This window comes from Symphalangus syndactylus, chromosome X (genome assembly GCF_028878055.3).
Source record: "Symphalangus syndactylus isolate Jambi chromosome X, NHGRI_mSymSyn1-v2.1_pri, whole genome shotgun sequence".
Classification (NCBI taxonomy): Eukaryota; Metazoa; Chordata; class Mammalia; order Primates; family Hylobatidae; genus Symphalangus; species Symphalangus syndactylus.
The window spans coordinates 115,465,019-115,490,703 of record NC_072447.2 but is presented as its reverse complement, the minus strand read 5'-3'; the positions used below and the strand labels follow the sequence as shown (position 1 = coordinate 115,490,703).

The 25,685-nt window shown below is 38.8% G+C and overlaps 1 protein-coding gene across 1 annotated transcript in view; it reads left to right on the top strand.

Annotated features, from left to right (window-relative positions):
* Window positions 1-24,080, top strand: part of TRPC5 (transient receptor potential cation channel subfamily C member 5) — a 307,326-nt gene extending 283,246 nt beyond the window's left edge. Inside the window, exons 8-11 of the mRNA XM_055268235.2 lie at window positions 9,786-9,989; window positions 10,715-10,756; window positions 12,840-12,929; window positions 14,923-24,080. Coding sequence (XP_055124210.1) covers window positions 9,786-9,989; window positions 10,715-10,756; window positions 12,840-12,929; window positions 14,923-15,615 — 1,029 coding nt within the window. The 3' untranslated portion in view covers window positions 15,616-24,080. The remainder of the gene's footprint in view (window positions 1-9,785; window positions 9,990-10,714; window positions 10,757-12,839; window positions 12,930-14,922) is intronic.
* The last annotated feature ends 1,605 nt before the right edge of the window (window positions 24,081-25,685 follow it).

The following is a 25,685-nucleotide window of genomic DNA, read 5'->3' as shown; positions in this document are numbered from 1 at the left end:
ATGATGGGTTCAGTGGGTTCTATGGTCACGTGACCACTGCTGTGTGTCCTTTGCTGTAAAGTAGGTTCCTTAGTTTGCTGCAGTGATATGTGGAATGTCACATTGGTGGATTAAATATATCATAAGCCCTTGGATGGTCATGTTGGATGAGACTCTGCAGGCAGGAAAGGCAAACCCATACACAGAATACCTGCCTATTCCTGTGGAAATGAATGGCTGCCCCTTTCATTATGGAAAGAGTTCAATACGGTCAACTTGCCACCAAGTGGCTGGTTGGTATCTTCAAGGGATATTGTTGTACTGAGTTTCAGCAGTGGTTTCTGTTGGTGTCAGGGTGATTATCTGGCTGTGACAGTAGCTTGGGCCCATGGATAGCCTCCTTCTTTGCTCCCATGTCTCCTCTGTTTATGAATCCATTGTGCCAGGACTAGGGTGGCTGATGAAAAACCTGGCTGACATTAACGGGCTGAGTCATTCCATTTAGTTATTAAATACCTCTTCAATGGTAGATGCTCTTGGGACCTGTGGAGGAAAAGGATGGAAGCAAAATTGGCAGAAAGAAAAAGTGGGCTGCAGTGGTCACAACCAGTCCTCAGCCAACCCTGTGGGGAGTTCTAAAGGTGGGATGATGCTTCAGAGATGTTCCCTGAGGAGGTGAGGAGGTCAGGTCTTTTTTTTTTTTTTTTTCTTTTTGAGATGGAGTCTTGCTCTGTGGCCCAGGTTGGAGTGCAGTGGTGCAATCTTGGCTCACTGCAACCTCTGCCTCCTGCGTTCAAGCAATTCTGCGCCTCCGCCTCCCGAGCAGCTGGGATTACAGGTGCAAGCCACCACACCCAGATAATTTTTCATATTTTTAGTACAGATGGGGTTTCACCATGTTGGCAAGGCTGGTCTTGAACTCTTGGCCTCAACTGATCCCCAGCTTTGGCCTCCCAAAGTGCCGGGATTCCAGGCATGAGCCACCATAGATCAGGTCTTAACAGTCCCACATTGACTAGTCATTTGTTGCAGGCTGTCCCTAGAAGATGGAAGGACCTTGAATAAGGCAGGTTTCTTTAGCAAGACAGTCACTGAAGAAGGCTGTCAGCATATAAGCTTCCCAAAAGCTAGGGGAATAAATCCTTTGGTCATCTTTTCTCTTATTTATTTATTTATTTATTTATTTATGATACTTAAAGTTATAGGGTACATGTGCACAACGTGCAGCTTTGATATATAGGTATACATGTGCCATGTTGGTTTGCTGCACTCATCAACTCATCATTTACATTAGGTATTTCTCCTAATGCTATCCCTCCCCCAGCCCCTCACCCTCCGACAGGCCCTGATGTGTGATGTTCCCCACCCTGTGTCCAAGTGATCTCATTGTTCAATTCCCAACTATGAGTGAGAACATGCAGTGTGTGGTTTTATGTCCTTGTGATAGTTTGCTGAGAACGATGGTTTCCAGCTTCATCCATGTCCCTACAAAGGACATGAACTCATCCTTTTTTACGACTGCATAGTATTCCATGGTGTATATGTGCCACATTTTCTTTATTCAGTCTATCATTGATGGACATTTGGGCTGGTTCCAAGTCTTTGCTATTGTGAATAGTGCCACAATAAACATACCTGTGCATGTGTCTTTATAGGAGCATGATTTATAATCCTTCGGGTATATACCCAGTAATGGGATTGCTGGATCAGATTGTATTCCTCATTCCAGATCCTTGAGGAATTGCCACACTGTCTTCCACAATGGTTGAACCAATTTACACTCCCACCAACAGTGTAAAAGTGTTCCTATTTCTCCACATCCTCTCCAGCATCTACTGTTTCCTGACTTTTTAATGATTGCCATTCTAACTGGCGTGAGATGGTATCTTATTGTGGTTTTGATTTGCATTTCTCTGATGACCAGTGATGGTGAGCATTTTCTCATGTGTCTGTTGGCTGCATAGATGTCTTAAGAAGTCTCTGTTGATATCTTTTGCCCATTTTTGATGGGGTTGTTTTTTTCTTGTAAATTTGCTTGAGTTCTTTGTAGATTCTGGATATTAGCCCTTTGTCAGATGGGCAGATTGCACAAATTTTCTCCCATTCTGTAGGTTGCCTGTTCTCTCTGATGGTAGTTTCTTTTGCTCTGCAGAAGCTTTTTAGTTTCATTAGATCCTATTTGTCTATTTTGGCTTTTGTTGCCATTGCTTTTGGTGTTTTAGTCATGAAGTCCTTGCCCACGCCTATGTCCTGAATGGTATTGCCGAGGTTTTCTTCTAGGATTTTTGTGGCTTTAGGTCTAACATTTAAGTCTTCAATCCATCTTGAATTAATGTTTGTATAAGGTGTAAGGAAGGGATCCAGTTTCAACTTTCTACATATGGCTAGCCAGTTTTCCCAGCACCATTTATTAAATAGGGAATCCTTTCCCCATTGCTTGTTTTTGTCAGGTTTGTCAAAGATTAGATGGTTGTAGATGTGTGGTATTATTTCTGAGGTCTCTGCTCTGTTCCATTGGTCTATATCTCTGTTTTGGTACAAGTACCATGCTGCTTTGGTTACTGTGGCCTTGTAGTATAGTTTGAAGTCAGGTAGCCTGATGCCTCCAGCTTTGTTTTTTTTTTTTTTTTTTTTTTTTTGAGACGGAGTCTCGCTCTTTCACCCAGGCTGGAGTGCAGTGGCATGATCTCGGCTCACTGCAGGCTCTGCCCCCTGGGGTTCACGCCATTCTCCTGCCTCAACCTCCCGTGTAGCTGGGACTACAGGTGCCTGCCACCACGACCAGCTAATTTTTTGTATTTTTTAGTAGACATGGGGTTTCACCGTGTTAGCCAGGATGGTCTCGATCTCCTGACCTCGTGATCCGCCCACCTCGGCCTCCCAAAGTGCTGGGATTACAGGCGTGAGCCACCGCGCCCGGCCAAGCTTTGTTCTTTTCGCTTAGGATTGTTTTGGCAATCTGGGCTCTTTTTTGGTTCCATATGAACTTTAAAGTAGTTTTTTCCAATTCTGTGAAGCAAGTAATTGGTAGCTTGATGGGAATGGCATTGAATCTATAAATTACTTTGGGCAGTATGGCCATTTTCATGATAATGATTCTTCCTATCCTTGAGCATGGAATATTCTTCCATTTGTTTGTGCCCTATTTTATTTCGTTGAGCAATGGTTTGTAGTTCTCCTTGAAGAGGTCCTTCACATCCCTTGTAAGTTGGATTCCTAGGTATTTTATTCTCTTTGAAGCAATTGTGAATGGGAGTTCACTCATGATTTGGCTGTCTGTTTGCCTGTTATTGGTGTATAGGAATGCTTGTGATTTTTGCACATTGATTTTGTATCCTGAGACTTTGCTGAAGTTGCTTATCAGCTTAAGGAGATTTGGGGCTGAGATGATGGGGTTTTCTAAATATACAATCATGTCATCTGCAAACAGGGACAATTTGACTTTCTCTTTTCCTAATTGAATACCCTTTATTTCTTTCTCTTGCCTGATTTCCCTGGCCAGAACTTCCAACACTATGTTGAATAACAGTGGTGAGAGAGGGCATCCGTGTCTTGTGCTGGTTTTCAAAGAGAATGCTTCCAGTTTTTGCACTTTCAGTGTGATATTGGCTGTGGGTTTGTCAGAAATAGCTCTTATTATTTTGAGATACATTCCATCAATACCTAGTTTATTGAGAGTTTTTAGCATGAAAGGGTGTTAAATTTTGTTGAAGGCCTTTTCTGCATCTGTTGAGATCATCATGTGGTTTTTGTCATTGGTTCTGTTTATGTGATGCATTGTATTTATTGATTTGTGTATGTTGAACCAGCCTTGCATCCCAGGGATGAAGCCAACTTGATCATGGTGGATAAGCTTTTTGATGTGCTGCTGGATTCGGTTTGCCAGTATTTTATTGAGGATTTTCGCATTGATGTTCATCAGGGATATTGGTCTGAAATTCTTTTTTTGTTGTGTCTGTGCCTGGCTTTGGTATCAGCATGATGTTGGCCTCATAAAATGAGTTAGGGAGGATTCCGTCTTTATCTATTGATTGGATTAATTTCAGAAGGAATGGTACCAGCTCCTCTTTGTATCTCTGGTAGAATTCGGGTGTAAATCCATCTGGTACTGGACTTTTTTTGGTTGGTAGGCTATTAATTATTGCCTCAATTTCAGAGCCTGTTATTGGCCTATACAGAGAATCAGCTTCTTCCTGGTTTAGTCTTGGGAGGGTGTATGTGTCGAGGAATTTATCCATTTCTTCTAGATTTTCTAGTTTATTTGTGTAGAAGTGTTTATTCTCTGATTGTAGTTTGTATTTCTGTGGGATCAGTGGTGATATCCCCTTTATCATTTTTTGTTGCACCTATTTAATTCTTCCCTCCTTTCTTCTTTATTAGTCTTGCTAGTGGTCTATCAATTTTGTTGATCTTTTCAAAAAACCAGCTTCTGGATTCATTGGGTTTTTGAAGGGTTTTTTTTGTCTGTCTCTTTCAGTTCTGCTCTGATCTTAGTTATTTCTTGCCTTCTGCTAGCTTTTGAATTTGTTTGCTCTTGCTTCTCTAGTTCTTTTAATTGTGATGTTAGGGTGTCTATTTTAGATCTTTCCTGCTTTCTCTTGTGGGCATTTAGTGCTATAAATTTCCCTCTACACACTGCTTTAAATGTGACCCAGAGATTCTGGTATGTTGTGTCTTTGTTCTCATTGATTTCAAAGAACATCTTTATTTCTGCCTTCATTTTGTTATTTACCCAGTAGTCATTCAGGAGCAAGTTGTTCAGTTTCCATGTAGTTGTGCAATTTTGAGTGAGTTTCTTAATCCTGAGTTCTAATTTGATTGCACTGTGTTCTGAGAGAGTTTGTTGTGATTTCTCTTCTTTTACATTTGCTGAGGAGTGCTTTACTTCCAATTATGTGGTCAATTTTAGAATAAGTGTGATATGGTGCTGAGAAGAATGCATATTCTGTTGATTTGGGGTGAAGAGTTCTGTAGATGTCTATTAGGTCTCCTTGTTTCACAGCTGAGTTCCGGTCCTGGATGTCCTTGTTAATTTTCTGTCTCGTTGATCTGTCTAATATCAACAGTGGGGTGTAAAGCCTCCCATTATTATTGTGTGGGAGTCTAAGTCTCTTTGTAGGTCTCTAAGCACTTGCTTTATGAATCTGGGTGCTCCTGTATTGGGTGCTTTTATCAGAGACTAGGATTGCAGCCTCTGCTTTTTTTTGCTTTCCATTTGCTTGGTAGATGTTCCTCCGTCCCTTTATTTTGAGCCTATGTGCATCTTTGCATGTGAGATGGGTCTCCTAAATACAGCACATTCATGGGTCTTGACTCTATCCAATTTGCCAGTCTGTGTCTTTCAATTGCGGCATTTAGCCCATTTACATTTAAGGTTAATATTGTTATGTGTGAATTTGATCCTGTCATTATCATGTTCACTGGTTATTTTGCCCATTAATTGATGCAGTTTCTTCATAGCATCGAGGGTCTCCACAATTTGGCATATTTTTGCAGTGGCTGGTACCGGTTGTTTCTATCCATGTTTAGTGCTTCCTTCAGTAGCTCTTGTAAGGCAGGCCTACTGGTGACAAAATCTCTCAGCATTTGCTTGTCTGTAAAGGATTTTATTTCTCCTTCACTTATGAAGCTTAGTTTGGGTGGATATGAAATTCTGGGTTGAAAATTCTTTTCGTTCAGAATGTTGAATATTGGCCCCCACTCTCTTCTGGCTTGTAGGGTTTCTGCCGAGAGGTCCACTGTTAGTCTGATGGGCTTCCCTTTGTGGGTTACTCAACCTTCCTCTGTGGCTGCCCTTAACACTTTTTCCTTCATTTCGACTTTGGTGAATCTGAGAATTACGTGTCTTGGGGTTGCTCTTCTCCAGGAGTATCTTTGTGATGTTCTCTGTATTTCCTGAATTTGAATGTTGGCCTGCCTTGCTAGGTTGGCGAAGTTCTCCTGGATAATATCCTGAAGAGTGTTTTCCAACTTGGTTCCATTCTCCCCATCACTTTCAGGTACACCAATCAAACATAGATTTGGTCTTTTCCCACAGTCCCATATTTCTTGGAGGCTTTGTTCATTTCCTTTTACTCTTTTTTCTCTAACCTTGTCTTCTCGCTTTATTTAATTTGACCTTCAATCACTGATACCCGTTCTTCCACTTGATCAAATTGGCTATTGAAGCTTGTGCATGTGTCCCAAAGTTTTCGTGCCATGGTTTTCAGCTCCATCATGTCATTTATGGTCTTCTCTACACTGTTTATTCTAGTTAGCCATTTGTCTAATCTTTTTTTCAAGGTTTTTAGCTTCCTTATGATGGGTTCGAACATCCTCCTTTAGCTCAGAGTAGTTTGTTATTACCGATCTTCTGAAGCCTACTTCTGTGAACTCGTCAAAGTCATTCTCCATCCAGCTTTCTTCCATTGTTGGTGAGGAGATGCAATTCTTTGGAGGAGAAGAGGCGCTCTGGTTTTTAGAATCTTCAGCTTTTCTGCTCTGGTTTCTCCCCATCTTTGTGGTTTTATCTACCTTTGGTATTTGAAGTTGGTGATCTACAGATGGGGTTTTGGTATAGATGACCTTTTTGTTGATGTTGATGCTATTCCTATCTGTTAGTTTTCCTTCTAACAGTCAGGTCCCTCAGCTACAGGTCTGTTGGAGTTTGCTGGAGTTCCACTCCAGACCCTGTTTACCTGCGTGTCCCCAGCAGAGGCTGCAGAACAGCAAATATTGCAGAATAGCAAATATTACTGCCTAATCCTTCCTCTGGAAGCTTCATCCCAGAGGGGCAGCCGCCTATATGAGGTGTCTGTTGGCTCCTACTGGGAGGTGTCTCTCAGTTAGGCTACACAAGGGTCAGGGTCCCACTTGAGGAGGCAGTCTGTCCATTCTGAGAGCTCAAACGCCATGCTGGGAGAACCACTGCTCTCTTCAGAGCTGTCAGGCAGGTACATTAAAGTCTGCAGAAGTTGTCTGCTGCCTTTTGTTCAGTTATGCCCTGCCCACAAAGGTGGAGTCTACAGGCAGTGGGCCTCATTGAGCTACAGTGGGCTCCCCCCAGTTCGAGCCTCCTGGCCGCTTTGTTTAGCTACTCAAGCCTCGATGGTGGACGCCCCTCCCCCAGCCAGGCTGCTGCCTTGCAGATCGATCTCAGACTGCCGCACTAGCAGCAAGCAAGGTTCCGTGGGCATGGGACCCGCGGAGCCAAGCACAGGAGAGAACCTTCTTGTCTGCCATTTGCTAAGACTGTGGGAAAAGTGCAGTATTTGGGTGGGAGTGTCCTGTTTTTCCAAGTAGTCTTTCATGGCTTCCCTTGGCTAAGAAAGGGAAATCCCCCAACCCCTTGTGCTTCCCAGGTGAGGCGACACCCTGCTCTGCTTCAGCTCGCCCTCTGTGGGCTGCACCCACTGTCCAACCAGTCCCAATGTGATGAACCAGGTACCTCAGTTGGAAATGCTGAAATCACCTGTCTTCTGTGTCCAACACGCTGGGAGCTGCAGACCGGAGCTCTTCCTAGTCAGCCATCTTGTAATGCCCCCGCTCCCCCATAATTATTCTTTATATATTGTGATACAAGTCCCTTATCACATATATGAAATTATTTTCTTACGTTCTATGAGTTATCTTTTCATTTTCTTTACGCTGTCCTTTGATGTAAAAATGTTTTTAATTTTGATTAAGTCAAATTTACCTATTTTCTTTTGTCACTTGGTTTTTGGTGTCATATCTAAGAAATCGTTGTTTTATCCAAGGCCACAAAGATTTACTCCTATGCTTTCCTATTAGAGTTTTATAGTTTTTATCTGTTAAGTATAGGTCTATGATCCATTTTGAGTTGAGTTTTGTACGTGGTATAACATAGGTGTTTAACTCTACTCTTTTGAATGTGGATGTCTAGTAGTCCAGCATGCCCAACTGATGTTTGGCAAAGGGGAAAAGCAGTTCAATGGAGAAATGAGAGTTGTTCCAACAAATGGTGTCAGAGCAATTGTTCACTCATATTTTTAAAAAGAACCTCAACATAAACGTCTTCCCTTATAGAAAAATTAACTCAAAATGGATCATAGAACTAAAGGCATATCTTACAGCTATAAAAGTTGTGGAGGAAAACATAGGAGAACATCTTCATGACCTTAGGTTAGCTGAAGAGTTCCTGGACATGACACAAAAAGCACAATCTATAAAAAATTGATAGTTTTATAAACATGATAATTTTGACTTTCTCAAAAGTAAAAGTTTGCTCCAGTAAAGACATCATTAAGAGAATGAAAAGATACAGACTGAAAGAAAATATTTGCAAGTCAGGTATCTAACAAAGGGATTGTATCTAGAATATATATGTATATTCTATATTATATTAATATATATAATAAAAATGGGCAAAGGATCTGAAAAACACTTCATCACAGAAGATATATAGATGGTAAATAAGCATGTGAAAAGATACTCAACATCATTAGCCATTTGGGAAATGCAAATTATAACCATAATGAGATCCCACTACATACCTGTTAGAATGACTAAACTTTAAAAACCTGACAAGCACTAAAGAAGATATAGAGCAATTAGTGAAAATGGAAAACAGTATAGCCACTCTGGAAACAGTTTGGCATTTTATTATAAACACACCCTTAACACACGATCCAGCAATACCACTCTTAGATATTTAAGTTAGAAAAATTAAACGTATGTTTAGACAAAAACCTGTACATGGTCATAGCAGCTTTACTTATAATTGCTAAAAACTGGAAATAACCCAAATGTTCTTCAATGGGTAAGCAAACAAACCATCGTGCATGCATATAATAGAAAACTACTCAGCAATGTGATTGAATGGGCTATTGATACATACAAAAACACAGATGAATCTCAAAGATGTTATGCTGAGTAAAATGAGCCAATCTTAAAAGGTTACCTACTGTATGATTCCATTTATATGACATTTTGGAAAAGGTAAACTATAGGAACAGAAAACAGAGCAGCAGTTGTCAGAGGTTAGAGGTTGGGAAAGTTTGATTACAAAGAGGTAACAATAGGGAACTTTGGAGGGTGACAGAACTGTTGTGTATCCTGATTGTAGTAACGGTTACATCAGTCGATGCAGCTCTTAAAACTCCTAGAAATGTACAGTGATGTGTGTGTGTGTGTGTGTGTGTGTGTTGATTATAATGATTGTTACATGGGTATATATACCTGTCAAAACTCATCAAACACTTTAAATGGTTGAATTTTATTCTGTGTAAATTGTGCCTCAATAAAGTTGAATTTAAAAAAAAAAGCCTCCCACCACAATCCCACATCTTAAAAATAACTACTATTGACAGTTTAGTGTGTACTTGTCTAGAACATGTAAGCATGTAATATAAAAGATTTTCCAGTTGCATAAATGGGATCACTGTACATAATATGTTGTGCTCTATATTGCTTTATTCACTGAGAGGGCTTGGACAGATGCATATATATACATACCTATAATGTTTATGGATCTACCATATTTTAGTAGTTATATTTTATACCATTTTGTAGATGTAACACCATTTATTTAACCAGTTCTACTGTTGAATATTTAGGTTGCTGCCAGTTGTTTTGCTACTATTATCTGTGCTACAGTGAACAGCCATGTACATACATGTTTTTGTAAGTATACTGATAAGATATATTTCTAAGAGTAGGGTTACTGGGTGACAGAGTATGTATAATTTGAATTTATATAGCTCTTGACATATTGCCCTCTATAGAAGCAACTAGAAAGTTTAGAATGAGAAGTGAGTACATCATGCAGTTTCCCATCCCAAATCCTTGAACTTCATTATCTTTCATAGGATCATGCTGATATCGAGTGGAAGTTTGCAAGGACGAAGCTCTGGATGAGTTACTTCGATGAAGGTGGCACCTTGCCACCTCCGTTCAACATCATCCCCAGCCCCAAGTCATTTCTATACCTTGGTAACTGGTTCAACAACACCTTCTGCCCCAAAAGAGATCCTGACGGTAGACGGAGAAGACGCAACTTGAGAAGCTTCACAGTAAGACTTTTAATTTTGAAAAATTAATTTTTAAAAATTGAGATGGAGTCTCACTCTGTCACCCAGGCTGGAGTGTGGTGGCACGGTCTCGGGTCACTGCCAACTTCTGCTGCCTGGGTTCAAGCAATTCTCGTGCCTCAGCCTCCCCAGTAGCTGAGATTACAGGCATTCGCCACCACATCTGGCTAATTTTTTGTACTTATTACTTTTTTCGAGATGGTGTCTCGCTCTGTCATCCAGGCTGGAGTGCAGTGGCACCATGTCAGCTCACTGCAACCTCCGCCTCCCAGGTTCAAGCGATTCTTCTGCCTCAGCCTCCCAAGTAGCTGGGATTACAGACGAGCACCACCATGCCAGGCACATTTTTGTATTTTTAGTAGAGACAGGGTTTCACTATGTTGGCCAGGCTGGTCTCGAACTCCTGACCTCGTGATCCTCCCGCCTTGGCCTCCCAAAAGGGCTGGGATTACAGGCGTGAGCCACTGCACCTGGCCAAAATTATGAATCTTTTTAAACAAAACTGTTTCCTCCCGCCGCTCCTTTGTGACACTCACTGTTTTGAACATCATAAAATCATTCCAACATGCATTTGCTTTGGGGGTTTGTCAGGTAGGAGCTCCTGTAGCATTCTCCAGTCCTAATATATAGAATTATATTCAGATGTTTGGGTGGGTAGGGTGCTGGGAGACTGCTGATGTAACATCTCTGTCTATTTTCAATTATAGGAACGCAATGCTGACAGCCTGATACAAAATCAACATTATCAGGTAAAGCTTCCTCACAGGGATGAAGCACAATAGTTGTTGGCTGGTTCTGTGGAGGAGAAGCAAACTTCACTCCGGCTGTGTCTGGACACGATCCTATTTGACTGGGATAGGAGGCTTGGAAAGGCTGTAATTTATCAAGGGCTGAAGTACCTTCTCCAAGTGGAATCACCTGCTTTATAATCCTGTTCATGGCCCTTATGCACTGCCTTGGCTTGAGCAGCAACAACTATGACTTAGAAAGCTGTCTTCCTTGAAATTACATAGAATAGAATATGTGGTTGGTCAGTCAGTCAAATATATGAGTACCTACTGTACATAAAATACTACACTAGATACTAGAAAAATCACTATGAACCAAAAAGATGCAATCTTTCTGCCCTTATGAAATTTATTATCTAGCAGGGATAAAATAACACGTCATTAAAATTACAGTTGACTCTTGAACAACGGAGGATTGAACTGTGTAGATCGACTCATAGGCAGATTTTTTTCAACCAAACGCAAATATAAAATATAGTATTTATGGAATGTAAAACCACATATACAAGAGGGCTGACTTTTTGTATCTGCAGGTTCTGCAGCATGACTGCAAGACTTGAGTATGCATGGATTTTGGTACATGGGGCGGGGGGTCCTGGAACCAATCCCCAGAGTATACTAAGGGATGATTGTATTAAAATTAAGTGATTACAAGGATAAAAACTGCCATGAAGAAAAAATACACAGGGTAATGGTAATACATAACAGGAGGAAACTAACCTCAATGAAGTAAAAGCTTATCTGAATGTCAGGAGTTCAGATCTTGATAAATTACAACATGACTTTAATCAAAGAAATAGAGAAGCACTTCTGCATTTTGTTAAAAAAAAATAAACCTAATAAACATTTGGGCACTCTTCCCACCAGCTAGAAAACAGCCAAGTATACAAATACCACCGACACCTCTTGAGAATAATCCTTGCAAATCACAAATAAGAGACAACCATCTCTCACCATCCTGATCAAAAGAAAACCAAAGTAGAAAAATGTTCTACAGCGTTTGAAGGAAATGCATCCTTATTCTATAGGTCACTTCTAACTTTGTTCCCCTTAGACCATAACTAACAAAGAGGAGCAGAAAATATGGTATTTTGTATGTAAACCTCCTCTCCCTACTCCCACCTTCAAATGTTATTACTTTTATAATAATAAATCTTAAATAAGATACATTGTCTTCATTTTCTGCTTCATAGCCCTCAACAATAACAAAAAAAAAATGATTCCTGCATGTCTCAGTGAGTTCCTCAAGTACACATAGTAGCAGAAGCAATACCATTGGCCTTGAAATCAGACTGAAGTAGAATGAAAGTCTAATGTTGACACTTACTAGTTGTGTAACATTGGATGAGTCAGCCTCATTGAGCCTTGACTTCCTCATCTGTAACATGGGAAGAGTAATAAAACTTAACTTACAGAGTTGTGAAAATTGAGTGATAAGTATGCATAATATGTATTATGTGCATATGTTGCCTGATACATTGCAATAAGTGGTAGCTATCATCATCACCATCACTAATACAAACTGTAGTGACCATGTGTAGACTATTCCCCTGGGGGCTAAGTGAAAAGAGGACATTCCTGTGAAGGAGAAGTGTAGGTTGACTATGAGAAAAATATCTTCACTATGTAATTAGTGGACATTAAAATCAGCAGACTTAGTGACTCTGAAGAAAACTCTCTCAATTTTATAAAAGGAGAATAAAACTCTCATTTTACTAGGAGTGTTAATGTGTAATCCATCCTAAAGGAAAAGAATATTAACTATATGACCATGCAAGAATTATTCCACTGGAAATACATGTTTACCTTATGCTTGGGTAAAAAAATTTTCCTTTAGGGTGAATTTGATTCTGCCACTAAATTCAGAGATACAATAGTTGTTTAGCCAATGGACTTAACTCATTTTTACAGTAAAAGGCTGGACCCTATGAGGATTTTCTACTGCAAAGAAGGTCTAAGCATGTTTTATTTCCTATGTAAGTTTCTTATTGTACTGAGAGCCTGAGAAGGAGACTGAATGCCTCTTCATGTTTTGTAATTCCAGGAAGTTATCAGGAATTTAGTCAAAAGATATGTGGCTGCTATGATAAGAAATTCCAAAACAAATGAGGGGCTAACAGAAGAAAATTTTAAGGTAATTTAATCATGAAGTGGTTTCTCATTTTACATATCATAAGCATCATTTAATCTTCACAGTGTGTGAGGTTTCTGGTGATGGAATTTCATCTGCTTACAATATAGCAAAGCCAGTCATAATGCTTATTCTCTTAGAATTGTCTCTCATCCAGTAGACGGAGAGATTTTACCAATGTATGTCACACCACAATCAGTGTCATGAATGAAGGAAATCTGCTGTATGCATTCTTTTAATATTCTGAGTGTTTCTCAGTGTGGAAATTGAATGCTTTAAATGATGTGGCAAGGATGCATGGTGGTGAGGGACAAGATAACAAAGGCAAGATGCCTGGAGACTTAATTATCTTCTTTACTTAAAAGATACAAGATCAAAAAGTCTGCTATTAAATCTAAGGTCTTAAGAAACTCTACCATTAAACATTAAAATTCTACTAGTGGCATTAGCCTAAAACAACCGTTTTCAACCAGGGGCAATTTTGCCCCCAAGACCACATTTGGCAATGTCTGGAGATATTTTTGGTTGTCACACTGGTATCTAGACAGTAAAGACAAGGTTGCTACTAAGCATCCTACAATGAATAGTACAGCCTCCCACAACAAGAATTATCCAGCCCAACATGTCAATAGTGCCAAGATTGAGAAACCCTATCCTAGAACACAACTATATATTTTTTTCTTTAAAAAATTTTTTTTATTATACTTTAAGTTCTGGGATACATGTGCAGAACGTGCAAGTTTGTTACATAGGTATACATGTGCCATGGTGGTTTGCTGCACCCATCAACCCATCATCTACATTAGGTATTTCTCCTAACGCTATCCCTCCCCTAACCCCCACCTCCTGACAGGCCCCAGTGTGTGATGTTCCCCTCCCTGTGTCCATGAACACATCTATATTTTCTAAGGCACACAGGAAGTCCATTATCCTAATTCATAGACATAATTCATCTACTGAGGGTCTGCTATGTTCCAAGCACTCTGTTAAATGCTCTGGTACAGTGGTGAGCAAGATCTAACCAGCTCCTACTCTCAAGGAGTGACAAACAATAATAAAGGGTGATGAACAATTTTATATTCTGACATGTTAAACACAGGACACTGTGGAAACACAGAGAGGAGGGACACTCAACTGGGACTTGGGGAGTCAAGACAGACTTTCCAATGGAAGTGATGCTTAAGCTGAGGCTTGAAAGCGAAGCCAGCCAGATAAAGGGGAGTTGGGGAGAAGAGTGTTCTGGACAGAGAGAACAGCACAGGCAAAGGCCCAGAGGCAAGGGAGAATATGTCCATACAGGTGGATAGCAGAGAGCCTAGGAAAAGAGTAGAAAGATGAAACTGGAGAAAGCAACATGTACTAGGCCTTGAAAAACCGTGTAGTCCATGGTATGGCATTTCTACTTTTTCCTAAAGTCAGTGACAAGTTAGTAACAAGTTTTGAGAAGGGGAAGTACATGAACAGATTTCAGCTTGGCTTTTAAAGGAACAATCTAGTATGTAAGCAGCCAGTTGGAGATAGAAGACATTTCATAGAGGTTTGAACAGCGCCCCCTGTCTCAAAACAGCAGTCTCATCACCTGACATTCAACTTCTCTAGTTTCACTCGTTACAGTCCTAAAAGCTTTTTCCTCTTCAGTAGTCCTTTTATATGCAGACACCTGTGAGAGCCAATGTCCTAATCTAATACCTTGTTAGTTAATACTTAGCAGCAGGAGTTAGTCCTTATGAAAGCACCTCAACAGACTAATCCCTGCTAACGTGTTAGCTAATCCTGAATCAACTTTACCCATTGTACAATTTTGCCAATGGCCAGCCCAGCCCTGCCCATGGAATTATTAATATGTTTTTCTTGTGTTTGAATAATGGCAGATTTTTCTGGTGTTTTGTGATTTGCTACTAGGCAAAAACCTGGAACATACCAACGGTATCTAATGTGCCTACTTTGAAATAAAGTCCAAGCTTCTTGACATAATGTGTCTCCTCTCTTTTCCCAGGAATTAAAGCAAGACATCTCCAGCTTTCGATATGAAGTGCTTGACCTCTTGGGAAATAGAAAACATCCAAGGAGAAGCTTTTCCACTAGCAGCACTGAATTCTCTCAGAGAGACGATAATAATGATGGCAGTGGTGGGGCTCGGGCCAAATCCAAGAGTGTCTCTTTTAATTTAGGCTGCAAGAAAAAGGCTTGCCATGGGCCACCTCTCATCAGAACCATGCCAAGGTCCAGTGGTGCCCAAGGAAAGTCAAAAGCTGAATCATCAAGCAAACGCTCCTTCATGGGTCCTTCTCTCAAGAAACTGGGTCTCGTATTCTCCAAATTTAATGGTCATATGTCTGAACCCAGTTCAGAGCCAATGTACACAATTTCTGATGGAATTGTTCAGCAGCACTGTATGTGGCAGGACATCAGATATTCTCAGATGGAGAAAGGGAAAGCAGAGGCCTGTTCTCAAAGTGAAATTAACCTCAGTGAGGTAGAATTAGGTGAAGTCCAGGGCGCTGCTCAGAGCAGTGAATGCCCTCTAGCCTGTTCCAGCTCTCTTCACTGTGCATCCAGCATCTGCTCCTCAAATTCTAAACTTTTAGACTCCTCAGAGGATGTATTTGAAACTTGGGGAGAGGCTTGTGACTTGCTCATGCACAAATGGGGTGATGGACAGGAGGAACAAGTTACAACTCGCCTCTAAGTCAAGCCCTAATCATCTGTTCTGGAACTCAACAGAAATTTGTAATTTCCTTGCTCTCAGAGGTGACACAGAGTATGATTCCCTCACTGCCCCTGCCCCCCAGAAAGGAGAGTGAAACTCTTATTTGCACCATCTTTTATAGCTACATTCTCCATTTTTGTTCTTGTTTTATTATTACTTTCATTATTATTTGCCTTTTTAATACCTGTACACACTAAGTCCGTCTTACAACCGACTGAAGGGGTGTTGCACCTAATCATCAGAGGTGCAGTTGGGTGCTTAACCTTTTTGCTTTGCTTTTCTCACCCATGCTTCCTTGAAGCCCCAGGTGCCACTTTGCTAGTCTTGTTGCCGCACAGGTTCCTGACCATCCTCAGAATCTCATGCCATTTTCCCGCAGAGCTGAGGGATGTGGTCAGCAGTCCCCACCAGCTATCAGATAAGGCAAACTACCCTGCCCATCTTTGTTGCCATTCAGTGCTACGCGCTGCCCATGCTGGGTCAATGAACAGCATCAAAGGGAGGCTGAAGAGATTTCAAAGAATTGTCAGCTTGTGGTTTCTAGGTATAAGTGGCTTGTTTCATTCTTAAATACTACAACTTCTTATTGTGGGGGCTATTGAGTTTTCTTGTTTCTTAAAGATGTGTTAGTTTCCTAATGTGTGCCAATGAAATATTTACCCCATAGTATATGTCATATCTAATAAGTTAGGCGAACTATTTTTTCTGTGTTTGTTTCAGTTAACTTACTACATTTGAAAATTTGATAGTATCAAAATTAGTATTTAGAATTTGTGCTATTTTTTAAAAACATCTACTACACTCTAACCAATAGTCACTACATCTCATACATTGGTAAGATAAATAGTTGTCATATTTGTTGGGTCCTATTCTACTGTTGATAGTTTTAATTATCATTGCTATCAAAGAATTCCTAAGATAAAAGCCTGAATTCGAAATATTTTTATCAGAAAAATGGCATATTGCTGAAGTGTCAAAATATGAGAAAAGAGCATCTTCATTTTAATTAATTGCTTTATAAAAATGGCAACTTTAGGTATAGATAACCTAATTCAGGTTGCAGTTTTAATATTCACTGGGGGCAGTGGAATTGCATGTGTAAATTATGTTAGATATATAACATAACAACCCTAGTGGATTCATGGAATTATAAACGTGATCCAAATTCTACTGTCTTCCAAGAAAGCTACATTTATACATCCAAACAAATTCTTTTCCACAACTTAAGAGTACCTCATCAGAATACAGTGGTTCAAGTTAAAAAATAAAGTCCATAATGCATATGGTCATCATTCTAGACCTGATAACCACTGAGAACCTGCTGAGCAAGGATGGTTTTTACCAACATCAGCACAAAGGTTTCCTCAATTTAGACTCTAACATATGACCTGAAACAACTCTAGGTCTGAGTCCTAGAGATTACATTAATAGTGTGTAGCCCAGAAAAGTAAAATAGTTAGGTGTCACCGTTTTTTTTTTAATGTCAACACCAACAGGAATCCATTTAATGTATGTAATTTCTGATAAAAGTAAGAGAAATGGGGAATTTTCAAACTCTGCAAATATGCCTCCAAACTAGCTTTTGATAGTGTGGTTTCTGTTATTTGAATGGATTCCCATCTCTGTCTCTAGCCTGGAGAAGAGCAAAATGGAGGGGGAGGGGCCAGAAATAGGAGGAGGTTTTGAAGAATAAAGCCTCAGATCCAGGGAAAAGTGATCAAGTGAAAAAGCTGCATCAAGACCCATTTGGCAAGAGGTTGTCTGAAAATAATTCCTTGATCATATCTGAAGTGGTTATTTACTCAAATCAATTTCTCCCCTGCTTCACTAAGACTGTCATAAATGGCCTTGACATTTAATCACAGGTTACTTTCCAGAAAGGTTTCTAAAGTTACAGATTCAGCTTTCCAAATTGTCAAATTCACTTTGAATAATAATAGAACCTGGGCTACATTCCTAACTCATATTAACAGCACCAAAGGAAATAGCATATAACCCCATTTTATAAAAAGAAAAACATGTTTTTCTCAGAAATGTATATCACTTCTGAAAACTTATGTATAAGTGTTCTAGCAGTGACCTTATCAACTTGTCAGAAAACAGGCTAGCCAGACATGGAACCGTATTCCAAAAGTCTTCTGTCACTTATGTTCTAAAGAGATAATACGTGTAAATCAATCTCTACTATTGAAAGAACCAGTGTCATATGTCACGGGAGTACATTCCTTTTCAGATCTTCTCAGGGTTATCGTTGTGACTTGGGCTTAAGACTTCACTAGCTATAGTGAAGCCTCATTTAGGATGGGGTTTAAAGCTAAACAGCTATTGCCCTAACTTCCATGTTGGCGACACCAACATTTTTATTAACTCTAATTCAGTACAAAGTAGGAAAGGAAAAAGATTTTGTTCACTTCCTTACTCTCTTGATCAATTATCATAAAAGGTATTTCAAGTGAAAATGCTTAGGTATATCCTCTGACCCCAGAGGAGTTATAAGCCAACTTGAGAGTAAATTTATAAACATAAAAAGTTAAGAACTAAAAGAGAACTTTATAAAGGATCTACTCTATTCCAACCTCATATTTTACAAATAGAAAATAAAGAGGCCCAGAGAAGGACAATGACTTGCTCAAGGTCACAGAGCTGGTCAATAAACTCAAGTCTTCTAGATTATAGAAGATACTTATTAGTAAGCATATATGTTATATATAGATGTGAAGTGGCCACTACAGACACCCTTTTGTTCATTTGCCAAAAATGCTGTGAACTCCAAAAACTTCAGACTTACATATTTAAATGTGAAGTTAAAAATGTACTGCAAAGTCAAACAAATAATACAAAAATCATTTACTACTTATCTAAAATATCTAAAATATCCATATCATGGTCCACCTACATTACAGTTGGCTTATCACTTCCGGACACCTTGGATTCATTTATTTGATCTCATAAAGTCTCCCTAATAATAAAAGTAAAAATTACAAAGAAAATATTTGAATTATATTAGAAAGTGACCATTGTTGAAGTATCTCCACTTCCAGCTTTATGTCCAGTGAAATACAAACACAGAGGAAAGACTCTAAATTTAACATCATTTTTGGAAAATGCCAAACTTTACAGGGATATAAATGCTTCAAGTTATGCTTCTGTCTACTGACATGGAGATATTAAAAAATTCCCTGTTCTGCCTCCATCATTTTTCATTCCACTGTGACCTAACTTAGGCTATTTCAGCTAAGTCGTAAATACCTGTCTGCAATTTGATTAAATAATTTTTAAAAAACGAACGCCTCCACTTTTCAAATGACTTAATACCTTTTCCAAAAAGAACTTTATAGTTCTTATGGCAGTGCAAACCTCATCTGAAAACTTCAGTGGGAACTTTAGAGATAAATATGAGGCCATACCTTAGCCTGAAAATACAAATAACCATTGGCATTCATGTTGCATGGTGGGTGAAACTTGTGTGGTGTTTTGACTAATAGTTTTAGTGCCCCAGACCTTGGTTTGTTAAATCATCAGGTAAAAAGTACTTGAAGATAGGCAGCAAATCCTTTGTTTAAAAGTACCTTAGAAAAATTGAGGCTGGGCATGGTGGCCCACTCCTGTAATCCCAGCACTTTGGGAGGCTAAAGTGGGTGGTTCACTTGAGTCCAGGAGTTCGAGATCAGCCTGGCCAATATGGTGAAACCCATCTCTACCAAAAATACAAAAATTAGCTGGGCATGGTGGTACAAGCCTGTAGTCCCAGCTACTTGAGAGGCTGAGGCATGAGAATCACTTGAACCTGGGAGGCAGAGGTTGCAGTGCGCTGAGATCACACCACTGCACTCAAGCCTGGGCGGCAGAGCGAGACTGTCTCAAAAATAAATAAATAAAGGTACCTAAGAAAAATTGAGTATATTTTCTTGGTAATCAAGTTTTCAAAAGATTGCTCATATAGACACAGTCAATGCAAATTGATCCAAGTGTTCAGATCATTTAAATAATCTCTTCATACCTACTTTACAGCTCTCCCCACCTTCAACCCCTGCAGCTTTGCCTCAAAACTATGGATATTTTAGATTGTTTCTTTGGCTTACTTTATCTAGATAATTACTCCAAATATCCACCTTGCTGGTGTAGAACTCGGCAGTGGGATCTGAGTATCCCAAATGAATGTGAGCTTTACTTTAGCAGAGAGAAACATTGTTACCATTATATTTCTAATGAACCTTCCAGTAACTTTTCTTCCAACAGATGTGGGTTTTGGCTTGCTTTGCCTTTTGAGGGATGTCTGTAAAAGTGAGAATGTGTCTGTGTATATACATAGACACACATAACAAAACTTAATAGCATTTGATTGTTCTGCCCTTGGCCCTTTATCCCTTTAGGTAATTACTAGATCATTTTGAAGAGACGGAAGCAAGAATAATTTTTCATTGGAGACATTTCCTGAGCTGTGAGGAACTGCCAAAATGAACTGCCATGATAGCATCTTCTGTAGTACTTTCATATTGAGAGCTATCAAGATTTGAGGTTCCTGGTTTTGTTAAAAAAAAAAAAAAAAAAGCATTTAGGTCAGAATAAGGTATCAGTCTTACCTGGAAGACTTAAATATACACATTTTTGGCAAAATAAAGTAAGCCTGCATACTTCAGATTTACTGTATACCTGAGATTTGGTGCATACTTGAGGTGTTAATATTCATTCATATGCTGGTATGTGGCCTAGGATTTTCATCTATTGTGTGGTGATCCAGAGGAGGTGTTAGTGGGTGCCTTGTGAGAGCTTTACTTTTAGAAAATGTAATGTTTACTTTTAGAAAATGTAACTGCTGGAATGATAGAGACAGCAAGCCAGTGTGCTCTAGCATCTTTAGGCTCAGTATTTGTGTTATCCCCAACTTGAGTGGATTTGTATCTTGTACTTGATTATTGGATCTGAGCTGTGTTCATTCTTTTTCTAAAAATACCCCATCAACGTTTGTGGTACCTGAGAGACATATATATATTAAGAATTATAATATTTAAATAGAAAACTAAGTGGAATGCCCTTATGCCAAAAAGCTAGTTTTCTTATATGATGTGAAAAGATGAGAAAGCTCTAGAGGCTTCCTGTTACTACACAAATAAATGGCAAACAATTTCTGTAGGAACATAAAACAGCCCACAACTTTTGATCATTGAAATCAACTGTCATACATCCATGAAAGTAGCATGTATCTGTCCTACCCTCCTCCCCCTCAAAGAACTTTCTTTATAACTCCAGTGACTTGATAGAACCAAAAAAGACTAACTGAAATAGGTTAGAATGGCTTGCAATGTGAAGGTCATTTTCACCATTTTTCAGCATATTTGCCCTTTGACTTTAGCAGGTTTGGGGGCAACCTAACATCCCAGGAGCTTACATACATACACACAAAAGGCACTGTCCTCAGTGGCACTTGAACGAATATGTGGCAGTGTGCCTTTCATTTAAGCCTAAGGTAGCCAGCCATTCGAAACTACAATTAAGCTGGGATTGGCCATTTTATATATTTTCCCAGAAGTTCAATATCCCCAAAATACTCATTGCCACCAATTGCCTTCCAACCTAGGAACCCTCTTGACAGTTCTCCTGTCTTGTGACACAACTCTTAAAGCTGACCCTTGGAAGGAAGAAAGGAGGCTTTGGATTTTTGCTGGGATTGGGAAACTTAGATGCTGATAGTGTAGTAAAGAGACAGCTGGAAAAGCTTTTGAAGTAAGGATGAGTGAGGATATATACTTTAAAACATGGGGCTAAACCACCAAATTGTCAATTTTTTGGATGACCAAATTGAGATGAATCACTTGAATTAAAAATGTAATTTAAAATGGTTAATTAAAACATTAAAATCATCATTTCTCCTTTAATGAAATTCAAAAAATGCAACAATATATGAAAGCAGAACTACTGGTAAATCATTTTTCAGATTTTGGGTCATATTTGGGTTAAATTTCAGATGTTAACAAGTTCTCAACCTTGGGATCACTGTAAATATAAGTTCAACACACCACACCCATAATGCAATATCACAGATGGGCTTTCATAAATATGTACACTTTAGCCAATTGGAAAGATCACTTCCTTCAAATTTTATCTAAGAAATAAAGTGGGTTTGTCAAAACAACATGAAAGAGAAATGAACGGTAAGGAAGGGTACTATGGCAAAAAGCCAGATTATGTATCTGCTGTCATCTTTTAGCCTCATAAATTTGGAATAAACATAAAATAGGATAATGACTGACATTTTCATAAACATACCAGAACTTATGCACCCAAATGAATGTTGTCCTTTAAAGTAGTCACCTTAAAAAGCCATACCCATATTCTAATGATGCTGCCATTACTCAACCCACTTTGGACTTCTGCTTTTGAAATGACTTTCAAAGTTCACAGTACAATCTCTGAATATCCTCAATGGTAGAAAATCATGATCCTATAAGATTAAATTTTTAGGAATTTAGAAATTGCCAAAAGTAATTTTAGATCCACACTTGGTAAAACATGTGGTAGTCAAGATGAGTACCACTTTCTCTGGTTAAAAACAAACAAAAAAACAAAAAAACATTTTCGAGTGCTATTACACAATAGGCACTTTGATAGGCGCAATTATAAAATAATGAGACTGTCTCTTGTGGGATTTGTAAGGGACCTGGAACTGTTCTTGGGAATCTAGTTTTTTCCCCTAATTAACTTTATTTAGGAATTGATTTATGTACAATTACCTGCATCCATTTAAAGTGTACAAATTGGTGAGTTTTCAGAGTTGTATATATCCCTGGAAGCAGCAGCCAAAATCAAGTTATAGAATATCTCCGTCACCCCCTCAACAATCCTTGTTCCCCATTGTATCCTGGAATCTAGTTTCAATTATGCTTGGAGCAGTGGTAGCCTTACATGAATAAGCACATAGCCTCCTAAAGAGAACACTTTAAAGAGCAATATATTTAGATAGAGAAGCTTCACTGATTTGGGAACAACCATAATTAACCCTTTGTGTTTAAATAGTAAAATACATTGAGTTCCAATGGCTTATGCTGTAAATAAACTCAGAATTGACTCCTCAAACTTATTTGATCCTTAAGAAATGACATTGTATAGCACAGAGGCTCTGGTGACTAGGCTGTTATCAGGGAGAGGGACAGTAAAGAAAAACCACTAACCTCCATAGAGAACAGAGGGGAGGATTTTGGACTCATAAGAACCCATGGTGGCAGAAGCAATGGAAAGAGACTCTAGTGGGAAGATGGCAGCTAGCTAGCTGAATGTGTTCAGGTCATTTGAAAGTCACATATTCAGATTAGGTATTTCCTGTATAAGATCTAGTCATAGTATTTAAAGTATAGCCTCATCATGTTGTGGCCACACCTTGTAGGACCTCCTTGTAAAACATATTAAGCAATCAGTTTAAACATCCAAGGCAAAGTAACCTGTAGTCCAATAATGAGTGATAACTGTGCTTAGCGTACTTGGGCAGGAGAAGCAGCCAGAATTCTCAAGTGTCTTAACAGGATAATTGGGACCAATGACACCAAAATGAATATTATGTGAGCACATGAAGAGTCCTCTAAACCCAAAGGATTAACACATTAGTCTGTGGTTTAATGTAAAAGGAAATTCAATTCGATAAATTAACTTTAAAATTAACTGTTCAAATTAGTACCTTAACAAAGTAAAAGTAAAGCTGTATCTTATCTCAACAGTAAAGACACAGACCTTCCCCAGGACACTTTAGATAAGGATAAACACATCCTTCTCAAGCAAATACATTTTAGTTTGCTTCTTATAACATAGGAATGCACACCAGAGGTACTATTCAACAGAACAACAGTTAAACTCTTCACAGGATTCTATTTATTCCATATTTCTCAAAAATGGGGTTGAAATTAGGGATGGGAGTTTCTTTCTACTCAAAACAATGAATGCAGTCTGCAGTTACAAACTAACATTTGGTAGCAGGAAGGAGAATACTAGAGAATACAGGCTATGTGTAATTCACCTTTTAAGTCTTGTTGGCAGCCCCAACCACGTATCACCATATAGAAAGTGTGTCAAATTTCAGTTTAAAATGATACATCTTGAGCATAATCATGAAAAGGGAAAATTCAAATGTGTCTGTGTAAATGACACTGGCTTTGAAGACTATTTTAAAAGTGGAAATCTCTTTGAATAACTATCACTTTTATTCAGACACTTTCTGTAAGTGCATAGTGTCAATCTTAATGTATTAAAAAGAATCTTGTACAATAAAATTTTGTGTATTTTTAGCTTCAGTATGAACAAAATAAAGTATTTACTTTTTTCCCCTGAAATGTGTGACAATTCAGATTTAAGGTGTTATGTTCCTCCCTTTTTCAGTGTAATCATTTGTAGCCACCTATTATTAACATTTATGAACAACAGATTTCACAATGTAATTTGCCTAGCAGAAACACTAATGGGAGACCTCCACAGTCCAATATATTTTGAAAAGTATATGTGAATAAATATTCTGATTTTTATATCTTCCATTAAACAAAGCTGACTAGTATTTAAGAATTTAATAATAATTTATAAGAACTATGAGATGAAGTAAAGAGACCAATACAGTTTTAAAGCTATAGCTTACAACATCGAAAAACCTTAGAGGCCCGATTCTAGAAATTAATTATTCTTCATTGAGTACTTAAAGTATGATACATATCGCATAGAACAGTTGGAATCTGTGAGACAGTGAGAAGACATATAAATGGAGGTTAAGCTGGTCATGATTAAACCAGTGTCATCTGAGGACATCTGAACAATAATTCCAGAATCAGCTGACATTTCTCCTTCAGATTTTTTTGTAGTAACAGACTTTTCAGCAACTAGCTTTCCACTAATTCAGATTCCTGAAGTTTGATTGTCTTATTTTACTGTTTAACTTTTACACCAGCAGGGCACTGGTTAGCATATCAGAAAAGCTTAACTTTCAGCTAAATAACTCACCTGCAAGTCCTGGCCTAATTATTTTAAGCATAAATGAGTGTACAACATTTACACACTGGTTAGAAAAGGATAATTAAAATAAGCAGAAGTCACAAATGAGATAACATCTCACACCAGTTAGAATGGCGATCATTAAAAAGTCAAGAAACAACAGGTGCTGGAGAGGATGTGGAGAAATAGGAACACTTACACTGTTGGTGGGACTGTAAACTAGTTCAACCATTGTGGAAGTCAGTGTGGCGATTCCTCAAGGATCTAGAACTAGAAATACCATTTGACCCAGCCATCCCATTACTGGGTATATACCCAAAGGATTATAAATCATGCTGCTATAAAGACACATGCACACGTATGTCTATTGTGGCACTATTCATAATAGCAAAGACTTGGAACCAACCCAAATGTCCAACAACGATAGACTGGATTAAGAAAATGTGGCACATATACACCATGGAATACTATGCAGCCATAAAAAATGATGAGTTCATGTCCTTTGTAGGGACATGGATGAAGCTGGAAACCATCATTCTCAGCAAACTATCGCTAGGACAAAAAACCAAATACCACATGTTCTCACTCATAGGTGGGAATTGAACAATGAGAACACATGGACACAGGAAGGGGAACATCACACACTGGTGCCTGTCATGGGGTGGGGGGAGGGGGGAGGGATAGCATTAGGAGATATACCTGATGTAAATGACGAGTTAATGGGTGCAGCACACCAACATGGCACATGTATACATATGTAATAAACCTGCACGTTGTGCACATGTACCCTAGAACTTAAAGTATAATAATTAAAAAAAAGCAGAAGTATATCTGACAAAGATTTGCAACCAGCATATACAAAGAACTCCTATAATGCAATAACACACACTATTTGAACACACTTCACAAAGGTATACAGATGAACAAGCACATAAAAATACTTGATATGAAAAACAATCAGGAAAATGTAAATTAGATACCACTTACTACAATGAGATACCTGTTAGGTAACATGGGGTACCTTAAAATGGTGCCATACCTTAAGATGGGGCGGGTTCCGGGTTCTTCTCCCCTCCTTGACCGGG